Source organism: Sorex fumeus, unplaced genomic scaffold (genome assembly GCF_029834395.1).
Source record: "Sorex fumeus unplaced genomic scaffold, SorFum_2.1 ptg000122l, whole genome shotgun sequence".
In the NCBI taxonomy this organism is placed as follows: domain Eukaryota; kingdom Metazoa; phylum Chordata; class Mammalia; order Eulipotyphla; family Soricidae; genus Sorex; species Sorex fumeus.
The window spans coordinates 9,226,406-9,241,804 of record NW_026606179.1 but is presented as its reverse complement, the minus strand read 5'-3'; the positions used below and the strand labels follow the sequence as shown (position 1 = coordinate 9,241,804).

Here is a 15,399-nt window from a genome sequence, read left to right as displayed (position 1 = left end):
TGACCTGGAAGAGTGTCGTTGGGAAAGGAGCACCCAGAGAGAAGCTTATCCAGAAGTCCTTTAGCTGAGAATCTCCTCTTCTGAATCATGGAGTAAAGATGAAGTCAGAGGCCAGAGATATAGGACAGGGGGTTAAAGCGCTTGCCTTACATACAGCCAACCCAGGTCGGGTCCCTGGCACCACACAGCGTTTTCCCAGCACCACTAGGAGTGATCCCGAAACAGAGTCAGGGTTGGAACCCTGGCACCCCATATGGTACCCCAAATTCCATCAGGAGTAATCTTTGAGCTCATAGCCAGATGTGACGTGCCCCTCACAAAAAAAAAAAACTGACGATAAAGAGGAACCAAGTAATTAGCATGCACTTTTAAAAAATCCCCCCCCCCCCCGTTGGTGCATTAGGAATGGGTAGACAGCTCTAAGAACTGACCCCATGAGTCTAGATTCAGTGCCTGGCACCACATGGCAGGGAACCCGGAGTAGACCCCAGCATCCCAAGGATGTGGCGCAAACCCCACAAAAGCAATGCATTTGAGACGGCAGTGATCAGACTCGCTCCACCTACACTCCCACGTCCCTGAACCTCGCCTTGCTTCTCTGCCTTCCAGGTGCGTGAGACATGGAAACAAAAACTGCTGTGATCAAAGTCAGGATGAAATAATCTACACACAGCCTTGCGTTTCACCGTGCATTTCCCAATCCCCTACCCTGATAACCCGAGTCCTTGGAAGAGCGGAGGCTGGCCACCCCGCGGTCCGGACTACATTTCCCAGAAGTCTGTGCGAATCGTCTCCCGGAAGGGCGCGCCGACGTGCCTGCTGGGAGATGCGGTTCCTGCGCGCGCCGCCGCTCTGGTCGCTGCTCTGAGACGGGGTTGTCCCGCATCCAGCTCGAGCCTGGCGCCCCCTCCCGACGCCCCGTGGCTGGTCGGGCTCCCTGCGGTGAGTAGCTTTCCCTTGGAGGGCAGCGGCGCGCGGGACGGCGGGGCCGGGGCGCTGGCAGAGACGCCGTGGAGCGGGAGGCCTGAGGCGCAACCGCGGCCTGAGGTGCTGGAGCCGAGCGGGCAGAGAGCGGGTCTGAGGCAGCCCCGACGCCCCCGCGGGAGCTGAGGAGGCGGTGTGAGAGGGGTCAGGTCGGAGCTGTGAGGCCGCCGTAGCCAGTCGAGCCCCGCGGAGTCCCGGGGGCTCCAGGACCCTGAGAAGTCGGCGGGGACCCTGAGAGGGCGGCGGAGACCCTGAGGCGGCGCCGGGGACCCTAAGGGGGCGGCGGGGACCCTGAGGGGGCGGCGGGGACCCTGAGGCGGCGGACCGTGATGGGGAGCCGGGGACCCTGAGGGGGCGGCGGGGACCCTGAGGCGGCGGACCGTGATGGGGAGCCGGGGACCCTGAGGGGGCGGCGGGGACCCTGAGGCGGCGGACCGTGATGGGGAGCCGGGGACCCTGAGGAGGCGGCCGGGGAACACTGAGGGGGAGCCAGGAACCCTGAGGGGGCGGCGGGGACCATGAGGGGCGACGGGAACCCTGAGGAGCGGCTGGGCCTGTGTGGGGGACGTGCGGAGGCCGAGAGAGATTGCGTGGGACGCCTAGGCAGGCACTGAGCCCGGTGACCCGGATGTGGTGGTCGCGGGAGGGCGACAGCGGGCGGCCCCTTCCGCCCCAGAGGGGAGTCGCGGGCGGGACCTTCACGTGAGAGACAGACCAGGGGGTGACGAGTCTCGGGGCGGCTCGGGGGATCCTCAAGTATGAGATTTGGGGTTGACCCTCGTTGGGGAGGGTAACACCCATCCGGACTTGGGCTCCTCCCAGTTCAGTGCCTGCCCCGGGGCGTCTCCAACTCTCCCTTCCCCGGCGAATTTAGAATTCGGTTTGTCTTCTGCAGGTGGTGAAGCCTCTGGCTTGAGGAGGGGGTTCAAGGTCTGCTGTTTCAGAACCCCGTTTCCTGAACCTCCAGCTCTCCGCGCCAGCGCCCTCTGTTTCAAGTTGGTTTTAGACAGACAGGAGGACTAGAACGGTAGTCCCCATCGTTGGGGACTTAGTTTATCCCCACAGCTCTGAGACGACCCTGGGTCTCAATTCTCTCCTTTTCCTCCTAGGCCAGCTGAGCTCCACGGGGCAAGCATCCTGAAGAGGAAGATTTGTTACTCAGCTGAAAACCAAGGTTCTCTCATGAGTTGTTCTTTGTTCAGTTGATGATTGTGTTTATAAAGGCTTGAGGATATTTGCTTATTGTGGCCCAAAAATACCCTCCCTGCTAGGTAATTTACTCAGCTTTTCCTTCCCCAGAGGTGTGGCAGGCAGTCCCAGTCTTCCCCTGACCCTCCCCTCTTCCCGAACAAGGTATTCATTTGGCAAATCTTCCCTTGTGCCATCACTTTTAAGCTTCTGAAAATAAAGAACTGAAGTGTCCCAAAACACTGGTATTAATCAAAGAAAGCAACTGCAAGTTTGAAGCTGGAGTTTTGCTTCGGAATGTAACTGGAATGGAAGATATTAATTAGATTTTAGTGGAAGGTCTTTGATCTTTCCCATAGGATTGAATTTGAGAGCAAAGAAAGAAGCTTTGCCAGTCAATGACAGCGTTGAGTGACTTTGTGTGACTTTTAGGAGTAGGGTTTGAGCAAAGGTCTTTGTCATCAGAGGAAGGAATTTTTTCAAAATAAATAGAAATTTATTGTATTAGTCAGGTCCTGTTTTGAGATCTGACAGACAAAACCCCTTGGGTGCTAATTGGTTCTGTTGTATCTTTGGTAAACTGTGAGATGTAGTATGGTTTGATGTTGTAGAGTCTGCCTCTACAGCAGGGTTTGGCAAGCTTTCTATATAAAGGATCATATGTTAAATGTGTTGTGATTTGTGGACTACATGTGGTTGCATGTTCTATTTAGTGAAGTAAATACTTTTATATGGAATAAACAAGAGATCATAGAGTCCTGTAAAGGAAACAAAATTACCCAGTCTGAGATGCAGGCAACTTGATATGGAGTGCACCTGATCTTTAATTGAGAGTTTTTTAAATTTGGGGGGGGAGGGGGGGCGTCCACAAGCTGGTGAAACTAAGGGCTTATACTTGGCTCTGTGCTTGGGGCTCACTCTTGACAGAGCTCTGGAAGCCATATGGAGTGCTAAGGATTGAACCCTGATTGGCTGCATGCAAGGAAAGCACCTTGCCCTCTATACAATCTCTCCAGCCCCCAACTTGATTTTATTTTTTTTTAGGACAGTTGTAGATTACAGAAAAATAGTACAGAAATGTACAGAGAATTCCCAGATATCCTGCACCAAATTTCCCTCTATTAATAACTTTTAATATGTGATAAGAATTAAGGAGTCAGTTATGTCCATGCTTTATTTAAATTCCGTAGGTTTGTCATAATATACTTTATCTGGGTGTACATAATCTTTTTGTTTGTTTGTTTCAGAGCCATACTCAGTAGTGTCTGGGGGGTTTGTTTCAGGACCACACCAAGGAATGCTCATGGGGTTACTCCTGGGTCTGCACTCAGGGATCACTCCCGGGCTAGGGGTCCTTATGGGGTGCTGGGGATTGAACCGGATTTGATGTATTTGAGGCATGCACCCTAATTGCTGTACTATCTTTTCAGCACCATGGTTTTACATAATATTCTTTGTCTGTTCCAGGATCTCATCCCGGATACCGCATTGCATGTTGACCATCTCATTAAGCTCCTCTTGGCTGGATAATTTCTCAGTCCTCCTTATTTCTGTCAATTGTAGGATTTGATTCCCCTCCATTTGAATTTGATTTTTTTTCCCACTAGTCAACTAGGTGTATGGGTTTGGGGATGTTAATTACCACTTTCAACACTTCCAGGCAAAAGATACATATTATCAACATTACTTAAGTAGGACTAGATTCCCAGGCTGAAATTGTGTTTTTCCAGTTTTCTCTGCATAAATGAAACTGTCTCTTTTAAGTGAGATAGTGGTGAGGGTGGGGCCAGAGCAATAGTACAGCAGGTAGGGCATATTCCTTGCACACAGGCCAACCCAGGTTCAATCCCTGTCATCCCATATCCCTGCAGAGCCAGGAGTAAGTCCCTGAGTATTGCTGGGTATGATCCAAAAAGGGGGGGGGGGGGGGGGGGGAAGGTGGTGCGCTTCTTAGCGCCTAATCACTTTGAAACTGGTTCTATTGCCCTACCTCTCGCTTTCTTTCTTTCTTTTTTTCTTTCGCTTTGGATCACACTCTGAGTTGCTTGGGATTATTCCTGGCTCTGACTCAGGAATCACTTCTGGTGGTGCTTGGAGGACTTGATAGGGTACTAGGGATTAAACTCAAGTTGGCCGCTTGCAAAGCAAATGCCCTCTCCGCTGTACTACCATTCCACCCTCTATCCTATCTTTTTTTCTTCACATTTACTTGCTCATCTCACATGACCCACATGATTACTTTGGCGTAATTCAGAATAATGTATAAGATCAGGTGATTAGAACTTCAAGTACATTTGCAATCTTGGCTGTATAATATATTCGCAGGGTCCAGGATTAGGACTTGGAGATCTCTGGGATATAGTTATCCTACTCCAGGACAATCCAAAATTCTCTCAGTATAATGTACCCACTTTACTCCCATAATTCTACTTTCCTTTGTTAATTTTTCTTATTTGGGCCTACTTTATTTTTATCAGGTTGTTCACGATGATTAATTACATTCATTATTCCATCACCAGTCCCATCACCCCATCTTCCCACCACCATTATTTTCAATTTTCCTAACCACCACCCAAGCGTGCCCCAATAGCAGGCCCTAATTAATTTATTTTGTATTGCTTGTTATGAATAATTTTCTAAAAATGATCAAAAAAGATTTCCTTAGAAGAAAATGTGTGAAGATTGTTGTATCTCACCCTGGAGCCATTTAGCCTTTGTATAAGAAATTACTAACATGTTGTACATGTTGAGCCTTGTGTACTAACATTTTCTTAATCAAAATTGATTGCCTTCTACTTTACATTCCATCCAATATGATGTGCTACTCTTGGTTTATCAGTGATGTAGAGTCTATGTCACGTGGCCACATTAGCAGCTGTGCTCTGCAGTAATTCTAAAATTTTAAATGGGTTGTTACAGCTGGAGTTAAATATTTAACTGAATGGTGACTTTGTGGTCCAGAAGCATCTCTGCAGTTTGTGCTTTCTTTTGAGATTTATTTATGAGTTTCTGGACCTTGACTGATTAATGAGCTTATATGGCTCCAGAGGCAGTTCGTGGGAGTGACTGCCAGGCTCCTGGAAGAATTGGGGGATTAGGATGAGAGCCTGGAGATTTCAGTCTCCTGCTTAACTGTGTGTTTCAACTTAGATTCATTCCTGAATGAGGCTTTTCCTGAGCCTGTGGAATCCAGCCATGAGCATGGCAGTTATTAGGATATGGATGGTTTTTGGCTGCTAGAGCTCTGTTTGGGTGGGTGGTGGGCTCTCACCCCCTCCAGAGTACTCCAGATGAGACTCAGTCTGGTGTGGGATCAAGAAGTATCTCTGAAGCTTATTGATCTGTTCTGAAATTTATTTATGAGTCTCTGGATCAGGCCAGTTAATGAGCTTATAATTTGGGTTTACTTTATATATTTCATAATGGGATTAGTGGAGTTGTGATTGAATTTTTTTTTTTAATCTAAGAAGCTTGGGGCTGGAGCAATAGCACAGCGGGTAGGGCGCTTGCCTTGCACACAGCCGACCCAGGTTCGATTCCCAGTATCCCATATGTCCCCTGAGCACCACCAGGGATAATTCCTGAGTGCAGAGCCAGTAGTAACCCCTGTGCATCGCCAGGTGTGACCCAAAAAGAAAAAAAAAAATCTAAGAAGCACGTGAAGACAAAACTGGAAATTATCCACAATTGTCTTTCTGGATGCAGAGATAATTGTAGTAGCAACTTATGTTGGCACATATATGTATTTGCATTGGTCCCCCTCCCCTCGACACAAGGGTATTGTTTCTGGAGCACAGAATCTTGCTGCTCAGTCCTGTAAACAATTAAAAGCCTCCAAATCTCATTTTATAAAAAGATCCAACTCAGCTGGAACACAGGCAAGTCCTGCCAAGGATTCCCCTTCTTTGAAAGAAAAGATACTCAGATTTCTTAGATGTATGCAGTTGATTCTCATATCCTGCAACAAATTATCTAGAAAGCAATGTTTATTTGATTTTCTAGGATTTTCACAACCTGACAGTAAACACTGATGCTTTACAAATACAGGCTGTGTGAATCATGTTTCCAGGGAGAAATACAGGAAAAACAAGTCTATGGTAGAATTTACATAAATCCTAGAGAGATTGAATCTCTTACTGGTGTTCTCAGTTTAGCATTTCTCAGTATAGATTCTTAGAACTGGACTGAGTGGGGACCCATGCAGTGCTTAGGGAACCCAAGGGCCCCCAATTTCAGCAATATGCTTCAGACTGGAAGATGCAATGCTGCTGAGGACCGCCCATGCCACCAACAGTGCTGGAGGCCTCCAGGGCTGCCCCTAGAGAGGTCAGGAGAGAGGGTTGAGAAGCAGGCCTGGCATATGGCTGGCTCATTGCAACCTCCTCGGACCCTGGCATTGAACTCAGCCCTATTGGCCAAGTTATCACCTGGAGTGACTCCCAGCAGGGCCCCCACGGACACCTGGAAGGCCCCGCTTCATCCCCAGAAAAAGGATTAAGAGTGTGATGTTACTGATCTTTAATACTGACTTGATATTAAATAATTGTTACATATTGTGTGTATTGTGTAGTTTATTAATAGTCAGAAAGTCATACCTCATAGTACTATTTTTATCCCAGACTCACCAGGCACTAAACACTCATCAGTTAATAACTTTGAAGTTCACATCCTGAAAAGACACAGAGCTTGTGTTCTTTACCAAAACTTCTCACAGATCACTCTTCCCTTTCTTCCTTTCCTGAAGTGACAGGGACTGAACTCCTGGCTTCATACTTCCCAGGCAAGTGTTCTCCAGAGCTGAGTTCAATCCCCATGCACACATTTTTCTGCCTACATACCTTGATAATTTATCCTAAGTTTCTAGGTATGAGTCAGTTTTATCATAGATGTATGGCATGTTAGATTACTTTTTAATCTGTCTTCTACTATGAGATATATTTTTAAAGACTTCTGGAAAATCTGAGTAAAATTGACAGGTTTTATCAATATCTCAATCCTGGTTGTGATGTTCCACTATAGTTTGATGATGTATCATCATTTGGGTCTGTTGGAGTCTTCCAGAACCAAGTGGTCATGACTAAAGAGTCATTGTTACCAGAGCATAACACAGATTCAGCAGTGAAAGAAGAAACAAGAAGCAGGTGGCATCCTGTGAGTGAGACCCTCTAAAGGGAACATCATTCTCACCACAGACACTGATGTCAGGAAACAGCCCAGTCATTCTGAATATCAGGGCTCTATGTGGAGATAAATGGAATTTCTTTCTTTTTGTTTGTTTTGGGGATCATCCAGCAGTTGTTTGGGAGGTACTCTTGGCCCAGTGCTGTGAGGACTGTGTATTACCGGGAATTGAACATGCATGCACTCAGGCATTGAGCTATTTCTCCAGCCCCAAGAGGGATTTATTTCTAAGTTTTATATTTTGTTCTGATAGTGTTTGCAAAAAGTGAAAGCTAAGATGAAAAAGCTGATTTAGTAATTAACTGCAGGATTGAAAGAACAAGTTTAACAGTTAAATGAACCCAAGAAAAGAGAAAACTAAACATCAAAACATCATCTCTTGGAATTTTAGCCCTTATTTTCCTAGTCCTCAAACATGTTGACATATAACCGACAACAAAGTTTGTTCAGGGTATCAGGAACTGAAAGGAATCAAAAGTTAATGAAATGTTCCAAAGTTAATATATTCTTAATTAAGTCCACCCACATTTTAGTATGTCAAACTAATTCATAGTGGTTGTCTACCACAGTATGTACTAAGATAACCAGAGGAAAGTCAGTATTCTGCACTGTATAAGTATTAAGAACTGTGAGTCACTCGTTTCAGTGAGTGGTGGAAACCAGGGCCTATGCTGAAAGCATACCAAAAGTTAGCAATTTCAGACCAACTGTTAATTCTCATCTGTAGGAGAAATATATAACAGGATTTGTCATTACCCCATGTTCTCATTTTTTTCCTATTATAGAATGTTACAAATATTGTATCATATGATTTGGAGGACCTAATTATTCTTTTTTAATTAAAAACAAAAGATGTAGGACTGGAGAGATAGTACAGGGCTTAAGGCTTATGCTTTGCATGGGGCTGATCTCAGTTCAGTCCCCAGCATTGCATGTGATCCCTGAGCAGAGCCAAGCAATAATTCTTGAGTACCAAAGGGTGCCACCTAGTCATTTTCTCAATCACCCAGACACTCCAAAACACTCAAATCGTGGGACCAGAGTGAGAGTACAACAGGTAAGGGCACTTGCCTTGCATGTGTCTGACCCAAATTCCATCCCCAGCACCCCATAGTTCCCTGAGCATTGCCAGGAGTAACCCCTGAGCACCTATGGGTGTGTGCAACCCCCAAAAAAGCAAAACCATTCAAGTCTAGAAAAAAAATTCAAGTCTGAATGCTGTGGAATTAAGATTCACCTGAATGGTGCCAGGAGAAACTGTGCCCACAGAAACTGAGCACCCCAGACCCTTGTCTTAGGTCGGGATTGCAGCCAAGCTGTTGGGTGTGTGGTCCAGTCTCCACTTGGCTTCTCATTTATGACAGCAGTTGACAGTTCAGGAATCTTTGGGATCTTTGGGCCACACTCAGTGGTGCTCAGGACCTGCCCCTGGCTCTGTGCTCAGGGATTACTCCAGGCAGGCTCAGGGGACCAAATGGAGTGCAGGAGATAGAACCCAGTCTGCCGCATGCAAGGCAAGTGTCCTCCCTGCTTTGTTAATTACTGCTATTCCCAGTTGAGGAAATTCTTAAAAATCCCCCATTAGGTTCAGTCATTTCCAGAACCTAGTGAGAGATATTCTGCATCCATTTCAGTTTATTCTGGGAAAAGGCTACAGGGTAACATCAGACAGGGACACAAAGGGTGAGGTCAAGGGCTTTCCCTACTCTGCCAGTGTTAGCACTGTAGCATTGTAGCACTGCCCTCCCATTGTTCATTGATTTGCTCGAGCGGGCACCAGTAATGTCTCCATTGTGAGACTTGTTACTATTTTTGGCATATTGAATACATCACGGGTAGATTGCCAGACTTTGCTGTGTGGGCACAATACTCTCGGTAGCTTGCCGGGCTCTCTAAGAGGGGTGGAGGAATCAAACCCGGGTAGGCTGCGTGCAAGGCAAACGCCCTACCCACTGTGCTATCACTCCAGTCCTGCCAGTGTTAATGTGTAATAATACCCCTGGGTGTTCCCAGGTAGGGAAGATCGTCTGAGTTTCCATCTCAACGAATTTTCCTTTTTTTTGGTTTTTGGGCCACACCCTGTGGTGCTCTAGGCTTACTCTTGCCTCTGCACTCAGGGCAGTCCTTCGGCAGACTGCATGGGGTGCCAGGGATCGAACCTGGGTCAGCTGCACTCAAGGCAAATGCCTTACCCTTTGTCCTGTTTCTCCAAGTGTTCATCAGGGCCTCACAGGCATGCTTGATCGTGTGGATGTGATTTATTCATTGCCCACAGATTAATCTGTTTCTGGGCCAGTGTTTCTCCCACAGTCAAAACACCCAATCCCAAGTCACCCCATTGTCTTAATCACGTAGCCAGCCCCATCCCACAGTTACTAGGTATTAGACTCCCACCTTAAGATGTGGTGTGGCTGGCACCAACCCTAAACAAAGGTCATTCCTGTTGTGTATGATATAGACCTCTCAGCAAAAAAAAAAAAAAAAAAAAAAAAAAAAAACAGTTTCTCTATTCTGTGTAGCTGGGTTACCTGAAAGAGATTGTTTTCCCCTAAATCCCACCTTCTTCACTCCGTTTTATTTATGTGTGAATATTGTGGGGAAGAAAGGTTCTTTGGAAGCAAAGATAAAGGACAAAATGGTCATGTTGGGGAACCCTACAGTTCACATGATGCTTATTTTTCCTTCCCTAGTACTCTCTCTGGATTTTGTATCTACAGTAAAGAAAACCCAAAGACTGATCAATTTTGATTATAAAACTATGGCCCATGTAAGTATTTCTCTTTCCTTTGTGAAATATGGTATTTAGATCACACCGATTTTTGTGTGCATGAATTTTTAAATTGAGCCCTTCTGCCCATGGGAGATCCACATAATTACCTCCTTCCCAGTTTCTTCCTGTTCCAAATGAATAAGAATGCCCCATAATCCAGTCCATCTTTATGGCTAATGTTCACATAATCATCTAATTAGTCTAGTGTAGTGTTGAAGCAGTGAAGGAAATTCCTTGGGGAGATGGATTTGAGTCAAGTCTGTGGGTTGATGAATTAGAATGTTGGGCCTATCTTACAACTGAAGAAGACTGAAATTTCACACTTATGTTTTTCCAGACAAATAAGGAATTTTTATTTTGTTGATCTTGGTCTCAGTGAGTGGTGAAAGCTCAAGGTTCATGAAATTTTTAGGATTTTATAGGGCTGTGGTTAGGGTCTGAAGACTTAGAATTCATGTTCATACTGGGGAAGCCAAGAGTTCTCATTTTCACTGACAGATCCTTGCATGCTTATGAATCACTGGAGAAGGCATGGGTGGCCGGTGGTCAGGGAAGACCATCTAGTACAGGAGTTGTAGATGACTCTGTGTTCCCAGAACTGGAGGAAAATGTTATGTTTTTCTTTCAAAGGAAATATCTTAAATTACAGGACCAGAAGGATAGTACAAGGTATAATGTACTTGTCTTGAACTTGACCCAACCCTGGTACAGTTCTTGGCACTACACATAGTCTCCTCTGTGCCTCACCAGGAATGATCCTTGAGCAGAGCCAGGAGTAAGCCCTGATAACTACTGGGTTTGCACTCCAACTACTGCCCCCCAAAAATAGATTTTTTTACTTTATATTTGAGGTACAAAATTTTCTTCCTGTACTTGGCAGTGCTTAGGAATTACTCCTGGCTCTGTGCTCAGAGATCACTCCTGGAGGTACTCAGGGGAATCTGTGTGGCACTAGGAATCCAACCAGGGTCAGCCACAGGCTAGGCAAGCACTTTAACCCTTGTAGCTATCTCTCCAGCTCAGGAATTTTATTCTTATATCCTTAAATTAAAAAGAGCACCATAGGAATCCACGCTGATTGAGAATCTGTGAAGAGCGAAGCTCTAAACTTGTGGGTGAGAGGAACATTGGATTGTTTTATCCATTTCTTACCTGTTGGGATGATAACACAGGGCAGGTGGTTCTCTGAAGCAGTGGTTTCTTCAGTGGCCTGTAGGTAACTGCTTCAGACCCAGGTGTGACCTCACTTCTGCAGGTGACAGGAACAAGGCCCACTAGCTGTACCCACCCCACCCAGGAACCCTTGAAACTCTTCTTTTGCCTGTCCCTTCATCATGAAACTCTGTCCCTTCATTGCATCAGGGACATGCGGGTTTGTGTTTTCAGGGTCTGGTGACGTTCTCAGATGTGGCCATAGACTTCTCTCAGGAGGAGTGGGCCTATCTGGACTCCGCCCAGAGGGACCTGTACTGGGAGGTGATGCTGGAGAACTACAGTAACTTGGTCTCACTGGGTGAGTCATCTGCCAGTGGCCCGGACTCTGCTCCCTCAACATTCAGGACTACCTTTCAAGAGACTGTTGATGGCACTGTTTTTTACATATAACCTAAACAAGTTTTAAACCATCAGCATGTCTCACTGTGTGAGGTCCTGGGTTTGATCACCAGCACTGCAAGAAAATATGACAAATGTGTTGGCAAGTTAATTCAGAAAGTTTCAATTTAAGGCATTATTTTCCTTTTTATGAAAATTAAAAAGGGTTTTGTTTTGTTTTTTGCCTTTTGGGCCACACCCTGCAGTGCTTGCCTCTGGCTCTGCACTCAGGAATCACTCATACCGAGCTCAGGGGCCATGTAGGGTGCTGGGGATTGAACCTGAAATGGTGGCATGCAAGACAAGCTCCCTACACACTGTACTATCGCTTCAACCCTTAGTTGTTTGATTTCTAAGTTAAAATTCTACATACTCAGTTTAATTGTCCTCACTGTCCCTTTTTTATACACATGGTATTAGAGATAAGGGCCTCATACACACAGAGTATGTACTCTTAACACTAAACTACATTCTTACCGTACTATATTCCTAATTGATTTTTGAGTCCTTTGTCCAGAATTCCTTTCAGTCATACTACCTTTCATCTTCATTTTTTATATTACCCCTCTAATTTCTTTTGCTTCATTGTGTCCACTGAAGGCAAATACTAAGGCCAACAGTCCCCTATGGATTGACATTACCTGTCTCCGGTATTTCATTATTTAAATATTATGGTGCCAGTCATAGAATCTACATTTTATTCTATTTATTGTTAACTGTCATTGTGCTAAAACCATGTGCTGGGACCCACCAGGGTCAGACCAGCAGTGCTCAGGAGCCCTGTGGTACCAGGGACTGAGTTTGAGGCCTCACACATGTAAGTTATATGGTCTGTCTCTTGAACAACATTCCTGCTGGCCCTGGCATTTACAATTTAACAAGATCCCTAGGTGGTCTATTACTAGAGCAGTTTCATTTCTACTAGAGAATTCTTTGGATTCTGGCTGCCTTTGTTTTTGTTTTCTTAAGAGGAAACAAAATATGGTATTTTTTCTCTAGATTTGGAATCACCATATGAGACCAAGAATTTACCCATAGAAAAGGACATCTGTGAAAGAAATTTTTCCAAACGAAACTCAAATGGAAAAAGTAAATCCCTTGGCCTTAACTGGATAAGTGAAGGTGAGTTTGAAGGACCACAGGGCACTCGAGAGGGATATTTTAATCAAACAATTATCAGCTATGGGAAAGCTCCCACTTACAGAGAAAATACATCTGTGAGGCCTCATCAGAGACTTCACAGTAGGGAGAATTCCTACGAATGCAAAGAGTGCGGGAAGGCCTTCAGTCGTGGCTACCAACTTACCCAGCACCAGAAAATTCATACTGGGGAGAAGCCCTATGAATGTAAGGAATGTAAGAAGGCCTTTCGTTGGGGTAATCAACTTACTCAACATCAGAAAATTCATACTGGTGAGAAACCTTATGAATGTAAAGACTGTGGAAAAGCTTTTCGTTGGAGCTCAAGCCTCGTCATTCATAAGAGGATTCATACAGGTGAGAAGCCCTATGAATGCAAAGACTGTGGGAAGGCCTTCAGGCGTGGTGATGAGCTCACTCAGCACCAGAGATTCCATACCGGTGAGAAAGACTACGAGTGCAAAGACTGTGGGAAGACCTTCAGCCGTGTGTATAAATTAATTCAGCATAAGAGAATTCATAGTGGCGAGAAGCCCTATGAATGTAAAGACTGTGGCAAGGCCTTCATTTGTGGCTCGAGCCTCATTCAGCACAAAAGAATTCATACTGGAGAGAAGCCCTATGAGTGTCACGAGTGTGGGAAGGCCTTTACCCGTGTCAATTATCTTACTCAGCATCAGAAAATTCATACTGGTGAGAAGCCTCATGAATGTAAGGAATGTGGGAAGGCCTTTCGTTGGGGTTCGAGCCTTGTTAAACACGAGAGAATCCACACAGGTGAAAAGCCATATAAATGTATGGAATGTGGGAAGGCCTTTAACTGTGGCTATCACCTTACTCAGCATGAGCGAATTCATACTGGTGAAACACCTTATAAGTGTAAGGTGTGTGGGAAAACCTTTATTTATGGGTCAAGCCTTGTTAAGCATGAACGGATTCACACAGGGGAGAAGCCCTATGAGTGCAAAGAATGTGGAAAGGCCTTTGGTCATAGCCATCAGCTTACACAGCATCAGAAAACTCATATGGGTGGGAAACCCTCTGAAAGCAAGGAACACAGAATAACACATAATCATGCGAAACATTTTAGAGACTCTCAGAGATCACGTTGTTAAAAAAACCTTTTGAATACAAAGAATGTACAGAGGCTTCTCTACAACATTAATTTCTTCTCTCATGAGAGAAGTTTGTGGTATAATTTGACAAAGGAAAGCCCTCATTGGTCAGTCTTCTGCATCTTTAATATCAGAATCATTGTGGAGGTGAATTTGGAGGATTGAGAAATCATTTTTTTTCATGATCACAACTTAGCATAGACAGTTCTTTTATAGGACAGGTTAATAGAAGCTTTCTAGTACCCTTCAGTCCCTATCACATTTTGATTCATTCTGGAGAATAACTGCTAATATAAGTGAGGGAACCTCTCATGACAGCAAATACTCCACCTTTTGTCAGTGTCCCACCTCTTACTCCCATGAGTCACAAGTAGTTACCTGGTAGCCCTGTGTATTTGTGAAATGGAGATCAGCAACATCTACCCAATACTGCACTTGTGGGACTGAATGAATTTGGTACATGTAAACTTCCTGACAGTACGTCAGGTGTGTATGTAAGCTTAATAAACATTAACTCTTGTGGTATTTGCCCATACTGTTAGTATTGTTATTAGTGAATTTACTGCAAAAAGACCTTCAGTGAGTACAGTGTATTTTGGAAGACAAACCTCTAAAAGAACATAATAGAGGTTCAAGCTTTATTGAAATAGACAGTTTCTTAATATTTGAAACTCACTAACCAAAGTTAGTATGTTAATATTCAAAAGCAAAAAGGGAAGATTGGATGTTTGTTTCCCTTTTGTTTTTTTAGCACATCTGCAGGCTTTGGGAACTACTTCTGAGTCGGTGCTCAGGGATCATGTCCCTTGATGTTCAGGTACCTTGTGCAGAGCTGGGGATCAGATCTGGGACTCATGCTTGCATTACACACGCCAGCCTGCTTAGTGTCTCCCCACACCCCCACCCCAAAGCACGGATTTTTATTAATCAAATGATAGCATGAAGATAGTAAAAAATAAAAAAAATTTAAAAATAAACCTGATGACCAGAAGATACTTAGAGTCACCTAAAAGAGAATTACTTAGAAAATACAAAGAAATGAACCAGAACCAAAAGCTTAGAGGGCAGAGCCCATCCAAGGCACATTTCACACGCAGGAGGCCCTTGATCCCCAGCACTGCATGGTCCCTGAGTATCACTGGGTATAACCCAGAACCAAAAAAAGAAATAGAACCAACCAGGTAAAGGAATGGAGGAGACTTGAATAAGCACTTAAAATCCCCAGTGGCCAGTGGAAAATACATTCAGCATCCTCTCAACTCAGGGGAACTTGTTCTCGGAGGGGGACCTCAATCAGGGGAGAGGGGGGCGGGGCTGAGAGGGCACTGTCACTTGGATAGGATCGGAATTCTCCGGAGACAGTAGAGTGAAAGGAAGGAATTGTTTATAGGAAGGGACTGGTATCCATGGTAGAAATCTGAGGCTAGA

At 45.0% G+C, this 15,399-nt stretch overlaps 1 protein-coding gene across 4 annotated transcripts; it reads left to right on the top strand.

The window, feature by feature from the left end:
• The first annotated feature begins 894 nt into the window (after positions 1-894).
• Positions 895-14,453, top strand: ZNF331 (zinc finger protein 331). Of its 4 annotated transcripts, none has more exons than XR_008795361.1 (4): positions 895-942; positions 2,094-2,158; positions 10,044-10,120; positions 12,716-12,854. XR_008795361.1 is itself a non-coding variant. In XM_056135780.1 (4 exons), the coding sequence occupies exons 2-4, from the start codon at positions 10,112-10,114 to the stop codon at positions 13,969-13,971; spliced, it is 1,392 nt and encodes a 463-aa protein (XP_055991755.1). In that variant the 5' UTR covers positions 2,125-2,158; positions 10,044-10,111; the 3' UTR covers positions 13,972-14,453. The 4 variants fall into 4 exon arrangements, 2 of the variants coding, with proteins under 2 accessions (XP_055991755.1, XP_055991754.1); XM_056135780.1 differs by lacking the exon at positions 895-942 and adding an exon at positions 11,510-11,636 and having other exon boundaries at positions 2,125-2,158; positions 12,716-14,453; XM_056135779.1 differs by lacking the exons at positions 895-942; positions 2,094-2,158 and adding an exon at positions 11,510-11,636 and having other exon boundaries at positions 9,905-10,120; positions 12,716-14,453.
• The last annotated feature ends 946 nt before the right edge of the window (positions 14,454-15,399 follow it).